Source organism: Canis lupus, chromosome 14 (assembly GCF_011100685.1).
Source record: "Canis lupus familiaris isolate Mischka breed German Shepherd chromosome 14, alternate assembly UU_Cfam_GSD_1.0, whole genome shotgun sequence".
Lineage (NCBI taxonomy): Eukaryota > Metazoa > Chordata > Mammalia > Carnivora > Canidae > Canis > Canis lupus.
Genome location: NC_049235.1, coordinates 48779053 through 48793526, shown reverse-complemented (window position 1 = coordinate 48793526; position 14474 = coordinate 48779053). Strand labels below are relative to the sequence as shown.

General features: G+C 49.2%; 1 protein-coding gene across 1 annotated transcript in view; it reads left to right on the top strand.

The window, feature by feature from the left end:
• The first annotated feature begins 637 nt into the window (after positions 1-637).
• Positions 638-14474, top strand: part of ELMO1 (engulfment and cell motility 1) — a 525693-nt gene continuing 511856 nt past the window's right edge. The window contains exon 1 of the mRNA XM_038557346.1: positions 638-763. Within this exon, the coding sequence (XP_038413274.1) occupies positions 675-763 (89 nt within the window). The 5' untranslated portion in view covers positions 638-674. The remainder of the gene's footprint in view (positions 764-14474) is intronic.

Genomic DNA, 14474 nt, shown 5'->3' with positions numbered 1-14474 from the left:
GTCGCATTAGACAGTGCACCCCCAATACCGAGCTGGGGAGGGTAGAACGTCTCGCTTCGTGAAAAGTCATGCCAAGTTAGGGAGTCCTTGGGGTCACTGATGAGAACTGCAGGGCGCACATGCCTCGGGGGCTCCAACAGAGAGCAGCAGAGGTTGGGTTACCCTCGCCAGGCCGCTCCGGGGTAAGCCCAAACGCCTTTTAAAGTCGCTTTAAAACAACCCGCCTAAGTCTCCCCCCCCACCCCCTCGAAATTGCATGCCAGCTGCCAAAAATGAAAGCATATAAAAAGACGCCACGCGCCCTCGGCCTCCCGGAGGTGGCGCTATGACGGTGACGGAGTTAATTAGTGCCTGCAAAGCGCCGCGTGTGAGCTCATCCGAGAAGTCATGCTCTGCACACATATTATTTATAGCCGATCTGAGGCGTGCACGGTGCTTGACATTTTCCTTATTTTTAAGTAGGGGGACTTCGGAAAGTGGTGGGCGGCCCCGCACCCCGTCCCCGCCGCAGCCCCCCGCCCCGCAGGGCCGAGGCGGCGGCAGCTCCCGGGGCGCGCGGGCGGGGACAGCGCCAACCCCGCGAGTCCCGCGCAGGTGCCGGGGGCGGCGGCGGCCCCTCGGCAGGGCCGCCCGCCCGGGAGGGGACTCGGCGGCCGCCCGCGGGATGCCTGCAGATGCACAATGTGTCTCCGGCCAGCAGGAGGGAGGAAGAGGAAGTGAGAGCAGCGGCGGCCGGCGGCGCGGCGGCCGGCGGGGCCCCAGGGTGAGTGCGTGTGCGCGGCCGGGGATGGGCACGGGGTAGAGGCAGAGCCGCCCCCCCCCCCCCCCCCGCCGCGGCCCCGAGCCGCCGGACCCAGCCTCGGGCCCCCTCCGCGGCCGCGGGGCGCCGCCGCCGCCGCCGCCGTCCTGCGACCCCCGGGCAGGTTCGTAAAGTTTCCTGCGCTGGCGCCGCGCCCCGACTCGCTGACCTCGGCGCGGCCGGGGCGGGGGCCGGGGCTCGGCGGGGGGCTCGCGAGGGGGCGCCCTGCCCCGGGGCCGGGGGGCGCCCCGGGCGCCGCGGAGACACTTTTGCCCGCGCCCCCGCTCCCCCGGGGCGCCGCGGCTGGAGCCGGGGGCGGCTGCGTGCGCTCGGGGCGCTCCGCACTCGGGGAAGTCTGGGCAGCGCCCGGCGGCCGCTGCGGGAGCGGGAGAGGGAGCGGGAGCGGGAGCCCGAGCCGGGCAGGGGCGCCGGGAGGGGCGCCGGGGAGGGGGGCCGGCGGCTCGGACCCCGGCTTCTGCTCCCGCACCCGCGGGTGGGAGGGAAGCCCTCGGCGAGCGCGCCCCGGGGAGGGGACAGCGATGGGGACGGGCAGGGGGCGCGCTTGGGGCGCCCGGGACCCTCGGGGGAGACGGCGGGTCCCCGCCGCCTGGGGACGCGCCTGGGGACGCCGCTGGGACCGCGAGGACGGCGGGGAGGGGGCCCCGAAGGGCGGTCGCGGCTCGGGAGGGGGCGCAGCGGGCGGCCCTGCACGGTGGCGGCAGCGGGGCGCGGCCCGGGTCCCCGCCGCGGGGGGCGGCCAGGTGGCGGGTGGCTCCGAGGGAGGGAGACGCGCACGGCGGCGGCCCGGGGCGCGCGGGGGGCCGGGGCCGGGGAGCCCGAGCGGGTCGCGGGCGCGCGCGAGGGCGGGGAGCGTGGGAGCCCGCGGGCGCAGGCGGGGCGCGGGGGGCTCGGGGCGCGGGGGGCTCGGGGCGCGGGGCGCGGGCTGCCCGCCGAGTGGCCCCCGGTGCCGCCTCCCGCCCGGGGCCGCTTCAAGTCGGCGGCGGCGGGCGGGGGTCGCTGGCGGTGCGGCGGGCGGGCGCGCGGGGCCCGGCCGGGGCCCCTGGACAGCTCCCGGCTCCCGGCTCCCGGCCCCAGGAGGGTGCGCCCCGGCCCGCTGCATCCAAGGTTTCCAGAGGCGCCAAGACTAGGTTTCGCGCCCCGGGAGGCAGAGGCCGCAGGTCCTGGCTTGGGGGGGCTGGGAGGTGGGGGGCACCGGAAGACTTCAGGAGTGTTGCCGGCGTGGTTTTTTTTTTTTTTTCTTTCTTTTGTTTCTGAAATAAAAGTAACTGATGATGTGTATTTAGGCATGGACTCTCTGAGGGGTAACTTTAAGAACCCCAGGAGGGACCTAACCCTACTCAGGTTCACTTTTAGATCAAAAAGCCGGCAGCTCATCCCGCCAAGTGCCCCCCACCCCCCTCAGTGCCCAGCACTTGGCGGGATGAGCACTGGGTGTCATGCTATATGTTGGCAAATTGAACTCCAATTTAAAAAAAAAAAAAAATTTTTTTTTTTTTTTTAAAGAAAGGTAACAGTAACACAAAAATAAGAGGAAAATCTCTATAAGGGATGCCCGGGGGGCTCTGCAGTTGAGCACCTGCCTTTGGCTCAGGGAGTGACCCCGGAGTCTCAGGATGGAGTCCTGCATCAGGCTCCCTGCAGGGAGCTTGCTTCTCCCTCTGCCTGTGTCTCTGCCTCTCTCTGTGTGTCTCTCATGAATAAATAAATAAAATCTTAAGGAAAAAAAAAAAAAAAGCCAGACAGCAGCTCTTAGTAAGGGCCTCTTCTGGTCATGTTTTTCCTGTCTCCCCTCCATACCTACTTCCCAAGGTTATTTCAAGGATTATTGTCCCTCAGTTTACAGAACCTCGAAGCCCGGATGCCCTGCTGTCATGTGGCGGACTTTATTTTTTACAGTTGCCCTTCTGAACCCCTGCTCCGGACTAGGGTACATTTCCTCTCTCTGGAGGGCTGTGGTTAAATGTTGCCTTTTTTCCTACTGAATCTATTACTCAGATTTTTTTTTTTTTAATTAGATGGACTGGTTGTCTAATGGGGAAACTGTGAGGGAATGACCAGGAGTGTTGAAAGTCTGCAGGGGGATGGGGTCAGGAGGGAAGGGAACTGGGGGAGCAGCTTGGTGGATATCAGGGAAGGGGCCGTTGCAGGCCCAGGCCTGAGTCTTGTGGAATTCAGGTGCAGGCACTGGACTACGGGATGGGTGGTGCCATGAATGGTCCTATCTCCACCCCCCCTCCCCCATGTCTCATCTTCCTGCTGTTTTTAAATAAAATATTTATTTATTTTAGAAAAAGAGAGAGAGAGAGAGAGAATCTCAAGCAGACTCCCTGCTGAGGTGGGGCTCCATCCATCCCACAACCCTGAGACCATGACCTGAGCCAAAACCAAGTCAGCCACTTAACCACTTAACCGACTGGGCTGCCCAGGTGTCTCTCCTGCTTTTAACTGCAGCCATTCTGACCACCTTACATTCTTCTTCACCAAGTTCTCTCCCCAGAGCCTTTGAATATGTTACTCCTTTTGCACAAAGCATGTTTCCCCGCATTTCCAGATAGCTCACTCCCTTGTTCACTTCAGGTCTCTCTGCCCAATTGTCAGCTTACAGGCAGCCTTTCCTTATTAATTAATTAATTTATTTATTTAAAGATGTTATTTATTTGACAGAGAACCAGAGAAAAAGCATGAGCAGGAGAAGGGGCAGAAGGAGAAGCAGGTTCCCTGCTGAGCAGGGAGCCTGATTAAGGGCTCTATCCTAGGACCCTGGGATCATGACTAGTGCTGAAGGCAGATGCTTAATTGACTGAATCACCCAGGTGTCCCACAGGCGGCCTTTCCTGATTATCTCCTGTGAAATAGCAACCAGCCCCCCCTCTGGTCCTCTTAAGCTACTCAGTTTTCCTGCTGAGCACTTTTCACCCCCTGGCACATTATATATTCATTTATTTATTTGATTATGTCTGTTCCTCCCATTAGAATGAAAGTTCCATGAGCGCAGGGACCTTGTCTCTTCTGTGTAGATTCAGAACCTAGACCGATTGCCAGCACAATAGGTGCTCAAAAAATACTTGCTGATGGACTGAGTAAGAGATGACTGTTACGGGAATTATACCGGGAAAATATTGCAGTGTCAGTGGCAAGCGAATCCAGGTAACAGGCTTTGATTGTTTCCTCTGTCCTTTGCACCATGCCCAGCGGCTCCTCTTGCAGACCCCTTTCCATCTTGAGCCAACTCAGAGTTTCAGCCCAAAGAAAGAAACAGAGAGATGGTTCCTTGGGAGAGTGGAAAACCAGTACAATTTATTGATAATGCATAACCACTTCAGATCCGGTGTTTGTTTGGTCACACTCCTTGGAGAAAGTCTTTTCTTTTATTATTGTTTTTAAAGATTTTTATCTATTTATTCATGAGAGACACAGAGAGGCAGAGACATAGACAGGGGGAGAAGCAGGCTCCCTGCGAGGAGCCTGATGTGGGATTCGATCCCGGGACCTTGGGATCCCACCCTGAGCTGAAGGCAGATGCTCAACCACTAAGCCACCCAGGCTTTCCTTTAAAGATTTTATTTATTTACTAGAGAGAGAATAAGTGAGAGAGAGAGAGGGAGAATATGAGCAGTGAGGAGGGGGAGAGGGAAAGGGAGAAGCAGACTCCCCCAGTGAGCAGGGAGTTCCTGGACTTGATCTCAGGGATCATGACCTGAGCCAAAGGCAGATGCTTAACGTAAGACTGAGCCCCCCAGGCGCCCCTGGAGAAAGTCTTTTCACAACATGTGTTGCTTTAGCCAGGGCAATACTCCCCTAGAAAGCAGGGCATTACCGTGAGTGGGGTGGGGTCAGAGATAGCCCCTGTATCCCGCTCTGCTCCCCCAGAAGATGGAGGTGGAGGCAGAGGAGGAGAGGTAAGGGAGGAAGCATAGGGAGGCCGGGTGGCAGACGCAGGGGAGAAGATAAATGAGACGTGTCTAGGAGAAGAAAAATAAAAGAGAAAACAGATGAGGGGCCTCTACAGTGTTTCTAAATCATAAGCACTTATTAAATTATGGTATTGAGAGAGGACAATACTTAAGTGTTTTAAAGTAACTTACCCCCTTTGGGGGTTTGGTGTGAACTGGTGGGGAGGGGCGGAGGAAGGGAGCGCTTTGAAGTCCTTGCGGAGAGGATGTGGCTGCGGGCGTGCCAAGGGGCTCTGCGGAGTGCACACTTTGCTTACCTTGTCATCTTTCTTAACACTGAGGGTTTAGAGCTATTCATTCCTATGGAGGACATTTCCTGCCCTGATCTAAGACAGCCAGTACCCTTAAGGTTTTGTAACTGAAGCCTGCAACCACTTTTTCATGCCTGAAACCATCCAAGTGGGTCCTTTGGTGTTTCAGACATTCATTCTGTCTGAATGAATGATTGGGAAAAGGTGGGGAATCACTAAACCCTCTCTGCATCACAAAGCCTCAAGTGTTTCCTCTAATTACACAACTCAAGTTCTGCTTCCTTCTTGTCAACTAGTCTAGTGTTTTTGAAGTTTAGCCTTGCAATCCAGGAGTAGATCATAGTGTCAATTGATCAGGTCCACACCAGCAAGTACAATGGAAAAATAGGGCGTTGTACAAAACAGATGCTGACTCTTAATGTCAAATGTATTGCTTAAGGTGGTAAAAAAAAAATGTCTGTTTTAATAATTTTGGAGGCCCTAGGAATCTACATTTTCTTTTTTCTTTTTTTTTTTTTTTGGAATCTACATTTTCAACCAGTTTGCCAGGGATTCTGATGAAAGTGGTTCATAAGGCCATACTTTAAGAAATATTTAGCTGCTCCCACCCCTTACAAAGTGCTATTGGTTTAATCTCCTGCAAGAGCTGCCATTTACAAATGTTCAATCAGATGCAGTAAAAGTGTCAGCCATGGACTGAACTTTTATTTTTTTATTTTTATTTTTTTAAAGATTTTATTTATCCATGAGAGACACACACAGAGAGAGGCAGAGGGAGAAGCAGGCTCCATGCAGGGAGCCCGATGTGGGACTCGATCCCGGGACTCCAGGATCATGACCTGAGCCAAAGACAGACAACCACTGAGCCACCCAGGCATCCCGGACTGAACTTTTATAATGCTGCTTTGGGGGCACCTGGGTAGCTCAGGCGGCTAAGGGTCTGCCTTCGGCTCAGGTCCTGATTCGCTCAGGTCCTGATTCGGGGGGGTCCTGAGATCCAGCCCCCATGGGGCTCCCTGCTCAGTGGGGAGCCTGCTTCTCCCTCTCCGTCTGCCTGAAGCTCCCCCTGCTTGTCCTCGCTCTCTCTCTCTGCCAAATAAGTAAATAAAATCTTAAAAAGTACTGCTGTTGAAAGAACTTGATGGTGCAGTGGGTCATGAGTCCTCCATGGTGGCAAAATTGGAAATCCAGGTGGTATGTCTGTCACTGAGTGAGATGGCAGTGGATTCATCCCAAATAGCCCTTTTAATCTTACTGCGAGGAAAATGACTGAATGTCCAAGTTTTAGTTCAGAGCTTTGGAGGTTTTTAAGCTTTTTCAGGTCTTTGGAACTTGACTCTGCTCAACTTTTCCTTCCATATTTTACACCCAGTATTCCCCATAGACCTATTTTAATTACTTTCAGATTTTTGCAAAGACCGTAGTCTTTTCTGGTGGCGGCACACTACCATGATACAAAACCAGATAAAACATTTCACGTGACTTGGCCTTGGGACTGGCCAACCAAAGAAGAGGAAGGATGAGACTAGCTCTACCCGAAACAAGGATTTTGAAGACCAACCATCCCGGTGGCAGGGTGGCTCCCTTGAAAACCTTTGACTCGCCCTAGCACCAAGTTCTTAGGTATAGCAAAGTCACCCCTGTATGCATCATGCACAATGGGTTGCAATCTCCCACCCCCGCCCCCATGATTTGGGCTGTCCGAGTGTTAACCATTAGAACTTATTTGCATTAGCCAGCACCGAAACCTGAAGGACACTGTTAGGATCCAGGATTAAGTTAACTGCGGTTTCCACGCTTGCCCAGGATAAGTGCAGGTACAGTTGGAGCAGAGGTTTGTCTCTGGCCTAAGGTGGAGTAACAGTGAAGCGTATCCAACAGGAATCTGTGTGGGAGAAGGAATGCTAGCTCATCAAACAGAATTAAGCCCAGCAACAACCTGGCGTAGTGCTCAGTGGAGAGATTAGTCACATGTATAAATAGAAGGAGATGACGATTCTCAGTGTTCTAGGCCCCCACAAACACCGATTTCCAGAATCCGAGCAAGATTATTATTGGAACCTCAGTTTTAGGAATTGAGGCTACAGTTTTGGCTATTTTAGTTCTAACAGTTAATTCAGGGAACAGAACTTTCCTCAGTTAGAAAACGTTTACTACTTGCTGGACTCCAGGGCTGCTGTGTGCCTGGTGGGTTGTACTTGTTGGACAAAGAACAGCGGTGTGAGGGCACCATGATTAGGTCAGCCCTGACGGAGCATTGCCCCAGAGATCTCCGAGTCACAGGATCCATGTGGTATTTCCCTTCCTGCCTCGACAGCTGACACCCTTCTTCCTGGAATACTGTTTTGGAAGTGGTGGAGAACAAGCAGTATAGTAGTATTATCCCCATGTCATAGGTGTGGCCTGGGGAGAATGAAATGAGACAGGGATATTTGGAGAGGAGATTTGAGCCTACACCCAGCTTTTCCAACTCCTTTCCCCTGTTCCTCCTTTCCCATGCACCCTGATGCCTGTACTGGCTATTTTCTATCCTTTTGATTCTCCTCCACTAGCCCGGCCAGGCCCCCCCATGTTGAGCTCTGCTGCAGTGCATCTAGGGAGCCTTCACTCCCATATGCTTGTAGAGATGCCCTGGGTTCCAGTGGAGATGCTCTGGGTTGCCATGGCTCCCAGGGACGCGTCTTCCACCACTGAGGCTGAGTTTTGCCGAGTTGGTGCCTCTCTTTGGATTTCTCATTGCAAAGCTAAACTTCTTAGCCTTGAGAGTTAGTGGATCCTTTTCTTGGGGACAGCGTGCCCATCACCTAAGCTCATGATATTGCACAGAAGCCAGAATGGAATTCATTAATCAAAAATGAGAACAGTGTTTGCCAAGGAGAATAGACACATATTCTTTAGCAAACACTTTTTTTCCTCCCCTCTGTGGATGAGTCATGGTGAAAGCAAAAGCATGGAACCAGTTGGTGGTAGGAAGGGACCAAGTGGGGATAGGGAATACACTTAACAGAGTCTTAACTCTTACTATTTCCCTGGCCCTGTAGATGAATACCAACTAAGGGAACCAGAGACTGGAAGAGACTGGAGTCTTTCACCAGGAAGGTTTCTCCCTTGGGTGATGCTGAGGCTGCTTGCAGGCTATTATTGCCCCTTTTATGCTGACCCTTTATTTCAGGCAGATTCAACTTCAGTACTCTTGATGTATGGGGCTGGATAATTCTTTGTTGAGGGCCTGTCCCAGGCGTCGTTGGAAATACTAGCTTTTTTGACCTCCACCCTCTAGATGCCAGTAGCAACCCCCAGTCATGATAACCAAAAATGCCTCCAGATATTGCCAGTTGCCCGCTCAGGGGCAACCTCTCAACCCCAATTGAGAGCCATCGTTTTGCTTTCTTGCATAAGTTAGACTAATTATGTGCCGTCAGACAGGCTAGGCTTTTGACAGCAGTTATAAGTGCCCCATTTTTTCTCTTTCCTGCTTACTCCTTAGACCCTGATGTGGTGTATTCACATGTTGGTGGCCTCACCCTGTTGTATGTTCTTTAATTTCCTCTAGATCTTCGCATTTCCTCTGAAGCTTCCTTCCCTCCTGTATTTATAATTACCTTCCTAACCCCAGCTCAGTTTCGTTTGAACTTCACGTGTGTTTCTCCCTGGTATGCTACGGCTGGAGAAACCCATGGCTAGTGATTTCATATTTCAGTTCCCGCACAAGGTCTAGAATCAACTGGCCTCTGGTTGCTGTGTTAACTGTAACCTCTACCTGATGGGAATACGATAAATGAAATCGGGAAGGTGGTTAACGAAGCTCATTCCAAGGCCTCTGTCACAAGATTAAGAAGTGTCTGCGTGGGAATGAGTTACTGGGGTGAAATCCCTCCTACATTTATTTGCTTGTAAAATGTACCTTGGCTAGTTGGCTAGTAATAGATAGTCCATTAGTGTGACCAGGACATCGTCCCGGTCGGGGGAAAAGCTTTAAGGTGTGTCTATATGTGAAGTCCTTTCCTGCTCTATCCATTAGATGTCTGTCCTCATCTTGCCACATTTATTTCCTTATGTAATTATCTGTCGACCTTTTATTTACCTTCGATGTTTGGCTGCAGTAATCGTGCAGAGCAGCATCTAGTGGCTTAAGTGATCTAGAAATACTGCCGGCTTGTATACGGGCTGCGTCTCCCCAAGGCAGCAGCCTTCTTCTAAGTCACAGCCCTATAGCAGCCCTCCACCCTTCCTTCCGCCCTTTGTGCCTCTCTCTCTCTCTCTCTCTCTCTGTCTGTCTCTCTCTCTTTTTTTTAAGTTTGAAATTGCATTTAGAGAGCCAGCATTTTGTGCTGTGGGGTTCTGTGGCTGAGCAGTACTGGATGAGCTATATTTTCCAGGCTGCTACACACAATTACCCTTAATTTTGAAGCGTAATGCATTTCAAAATAATTTTTTTTTCTGTTTTCAGGCTCTTTAATCCAAATGCAGAGCCACAGCTGGCTTTGCCCATGGCCCTAAAGAGGCATGTGGCTTGGGAGGTAGAGCTAGTGGAAGGACTTTGGTTAGATTGCGTATTTTTGGCTGAGTGAGAGTGAATTCCAATAACTCTCAGTAAGGCTGTTTTTTTTTTCTTGACTCCTGACCACCTTTACCCCTTGCCCCGCCTCCCCATTTTCATGGCATTTTTATAGTGGACCTTGTGCCCTAGTTATTCCAACACTGGGCCATTCTGTGGGAAGTGACTGAGTACTCAACAATTTAGATTTGGGGGGAAGGGGACTGATTCTTTCATGCACTTACTAGTAAGCTTGTGTGTATGTATGTGTGAGAAAGATACACACAAATATCCACGCTGCCCTCCTAAGAATGCAAGGTCTTTGGAAGCAAAGAGACTTATTATATCAGCTCCTAAATCATATTTTCTCCAGTGCTTGTCACATTTATAGTAAGTCAGTACAAATCTCATTAAATCAAAATCTTTATCAAGGAATGAATATGTTTCCATCATCTTTAGCCTTAACTCCACTGCCAGAAAGGACTTCAACTCATTAGAACTATTTTCTCAATAACTGTCCATTCTTCAATCAAGAGTTTTAGGTAACATTTGCCTGGGTTTCTTTTTTTTTAATATTTTATTTATTTATTCATGAGAGACACAGAGAGAGAGAGAGAGAGGCAGAGACACTGGCAGAGGGAGAAGCAGGCTCCATGCAGGGAGCCCCATGTGGGACTTGATCCAGGAACTCCAGCATCATGCCCTGGGCCAAAGGCAGGCGCTAAACGGCTGAGCCACCCAAGGATCCCCCTTGCCTGGGTTTCTATGAGAGAAGCACAGTTAAACATGTATTTATTAATTGTAGTATATTTTTAAAAATAAACGTGTGGCTTACACTTAAAATGCATGTAAGTATTTTCAAATTGAAATGTTGCTTGGCTTACAGCCCCCATCATAATACATAATTCACTCATTCACTCATTTATTCAACCACCATTTTGATTGCATTTTATGTTCTGTAGTCAAGGCACTTCCTGGACGTTATAAGATCCACTTCATATGAGCAGTATGGGGAGGGGTGCTGTCTGGGAGACAGACCCATTGATAGTCATAATGGAGTGTGATAAATGTCTGTGTATGTAGAGTGTTTGCAGATCACAGTGGAAAGAGTTCAACAATGAAGTGACATTGAGAAAAATCTGGAAAGCTGAGTATTAAAGCACATGACGTATCCAAGGAATACAGCAATCAGAGTAGTCAGGAGATAGTCTGGAAGAGGCCTCGTGTCAACTCTTCTGGGACCTGGGCATTTGGATTGAGTGGAAAGGAAAACCAAAGGATCTTAGGGAAGGAAAAGACACAATTGGAAGTCATTGAGAAGTTTAACTCCCAAGGCAACAGGGAAGGTAGATTAGAAGGTACGGCAGGAAGGAGGTGCCAAAGAGAGATGGAAGCTGTCAGCTGCTTCCTTCTGGGCCTACCCTAAGAAACACACAGTCTTGGTCAAATGAATAAATAAATAAAGCAGCGTGCTTGCCGTGGAAATGCCACTTGAAAAGAGGCCTCTCTGCCCCCACCTTCTAGTCTGAGTAGTGGACCATCCTCTTCCTTTAAGGAGACCACTTCTGGAGACCCCCTGGCTGGACACAAGAGAAAGGATGTTGACATTGATGATAAAAAAAAAAAAAAAGATTTGGTAGCTGACTGGATTTGGAAAGAAGGGAAAAGCAGGAGTCTTTAAGGTTTAAAGCTAAATAAATACTTGTCAGGTAGGAGGGTTCAAGTATCTTTTTGACTCTACCTGCTGATCCATTTGGTATAAGTTAATTATCATTCATTCTCAGCCTCAGTTTTCTTATCACTCAAGTGGAGGTAATCTAAGTCCCTACCTCTTGGAGCTGCTGAGGTCATTAAATGGAATAAATGATTGTAAAGTAGGGTACCCCAAAAGGAGTGGATTGGATTTGCTGTTGTTATTGAGGTTATTATTACTAATTCAATAGTTCCTATTCAGGTTTTTTTTAATTCAAATATCTTGCTAAAATCTTTTAAAGACATGCGTTTATTATTTCATCTTCTCTCTGAGTTGTAGCCCCGGAAATTCCTCCTAAGATTTTTGCTGGAAAGTTCATTTGATTTATGTAACTTTTCCTCAAGCATACAGAGACGTAGACTGCTGAAATACAGGTCAGGGAAAATTATGATCGATTGTGAATTAAAAGAATTGACGTAACGAATCCTGTTAGCAACCTGAGGTCCTAAAGACAAGCTGTCGTAAATAGACCTCCGTCTCTCGTTCACTTGGAACTAGCCTTGGGTTTTGTTGTTTTATTTTATTATTATGTTGCCTTGTGTAGAGAGAATGGAGGTTGCTAATTGTGGCTCTTTCCCATTCCTTGAAGCCTTCTTTCTGGGAGGTTGTTTGCACTTGCCCAGTGTGGACAGAAGCCCAGTGAGAAACCCCAAGTCAGTGGAGTACCGGTGGAGGAACAATTGGCAGGAATTTAGTTCAGTTGAACTGGGTTTCATGTGATTGTGTTGCTACTAAGGAAATTCACTCCTTCCAATAACACTTGGTAAACATCCCTTTTTGAATCATTTGGAACATTCCAGTAAGTGGGGGACTGTTAATGTTCATTGGCAGGTGGGTGGAAGTAAAGTGTTAATCTTTCTTCTTTGATCTGAGCCTATCAACCGGATTAGAAAACACTCTGAGGATAAAACAGAAAAATAAAAGTAGGGTGACTACAGTCCTGAATATGAAACCCAATATAGCTCTGTTGGCCCAGCGTGATGGAGCGTACCAACTTTCCCTTTCAAAAGTGTCTCAGGTTGGACAATTCATTTTATGGCCACCTAAGTAGAAGCCACCTGTTTCCATTCCTGTTTATTCTTTCTGGCTATTGCCAGTTTGTTGGGGTGACTTTTCTGCTTTATGTGCCTTCAAGAAGGCAACACCTAGCTTACAGACTTGCCAGTTCATTACCCAGTAGCTCATGTACCTGTCACTTGATAATGGCTTTCGTGAACTGGATGAGAAAAAAAAAAAGATAGACCTCAATACAGACATTAAACTGCCCTGAAGTATGGGTGTGCAAGAGAAAGAACTGTGCCAAATGGAAACTATTTCTCTAAACTTTCGCTTTGAGAGTGTAGCAATCCCCCTATTACTCTAGGAGTGAAAAGTCACTCATCTAATCACTATATGCAAATCTTGTTTGGTACCTGACAAATTGCACACTGTTTTCAGTGTAAAATAAATTTCCTCCCTCTCGGTGTCTCTCATGAATAAATAAATTTAAAAAAAAGAAAAGAAAAGAAAAAAGAGGGACACCTGAGTGGCTTAGGGGTTGAGCGTCTGCCTTCTGCTCAGGGCGAGATCCCTGGGTCCTGGGATCGAGTTCCGCATCGGGGTCCCTACAGGGAGCCTGCTTCTCCCTCTGCCTGCGTCTCTGCCTCTCTCTGTCTCTCATGAATAAATAAATAAAATCTTTAAAAATAAATAAATAAAAATAAATAAATTTCCAGTCACTATCTCTTCCCCCAAATAAGGTGATAAGTATGCATTGTTCAGCAGCTATATCCTTGACTGTGTAGCAATCGACACAGGATTGGTATTAGGATTGGTGTGTAACTTTAAATAGGATCCAGTGTTAACTAAACATTTGAAAACCCGCAAAAAGGGCAGCGCAGGTGGCTCAGAGATTTAGCGCCGCCTTCGGCCCAGGGTGTGATCCTGGAGACCGGGATCGAGTCCCACGTCAGGCTTCCTGCATGGAGCCTGCTTCTCCCTCTGCCCGTGTCTCTGCCTCTCTCTCTCTCTCTCTGTCTCTCATGAATAAATAAATAAAATCTTTAAAAAAAATAAAAATAAAGACCCGCAAGAAGATTTATATAGTGAAATACAGATTTACAGTAAATCATTGGAGAATTATATTCAGACCGAACTCTGTAACAGTTTAACGGTGATTCAGACACATTGACTTAACCCTGTACCCATTTTACAGAAGAGGAAATCTACCTGCTGGAGTGGCTGGCTGCCCAGCATCATGCAGATCCAAACTCAATGCTCTTTCTGCAGCACATGTATTGCTAACTCTCCTGCAGCCAAGTCTCCCATCAATCTGTCAAAATCATTTTTGCCTCAGTCGAACCTATTACATGGGAATGTTGTGTCGAGGGGCCGTGCTACTTGGTGAAGGAGGGGGAACAGTATGTCCTGAGAGCTTTGCTTCAGGAGCAAGTGAGAGACTACTGTCGGGGCAGCACACTGTTCCTTACCTGAGCCAGGGCTGACTGCCAGCAGGATGGCGGAAAGAAGAGGGCAGATGGGGTGGCTTCGCTTACATTCCCATGAGACACTATTCTGCTGTCACAGAAATTGTGTTGTGATTATTGCTGACTCGTTTGGGGCCATTTTAAATCTCAGAATGTGTTCCTAACAATTCCGGCATCTGAGAGGGCCATGAAACAGTCTGAGAATCGACCTCTGGAGCTGAGAATGCCAAGGCACATGAAGAGGTACAAAAATATAAGAAGTCAGATCTCCAGGTTTTTTAGTTCAAAATATATCTTTCAGACAACGAACAGGCTTTAGGGTGATTGTTCGTAACCAGATCAATGCAAGGCCCAGAGAAATGGCACAATAGCAGTTTTAATATTGAGTTTCACTCTTCTTTCAGACTCCGGGAATTGCATTACGAAGAGTTGGGCTCATCCATCTGAAGTGATAAGTGCCAAAGAAGGTATCTAGTATCCGATAGAGGGAAGGGAAGCTACCAGAAGGCTTGAGTCTTCAGGGTACCAGAGAGACGTTGGAGTCCTTAACTTTTAGGAGAGGGGTCAGAGTGTATTTGATGGCTACCATGGATCTGATTTTGCCTCCAGCATTTCCTTTTCTTTTAAAGATTTTGAGAGAGAGAGAGAGAGAGAGAGAACGAACAAGCAGGGGAGGGGGAAGAGGGAAAGGGAGA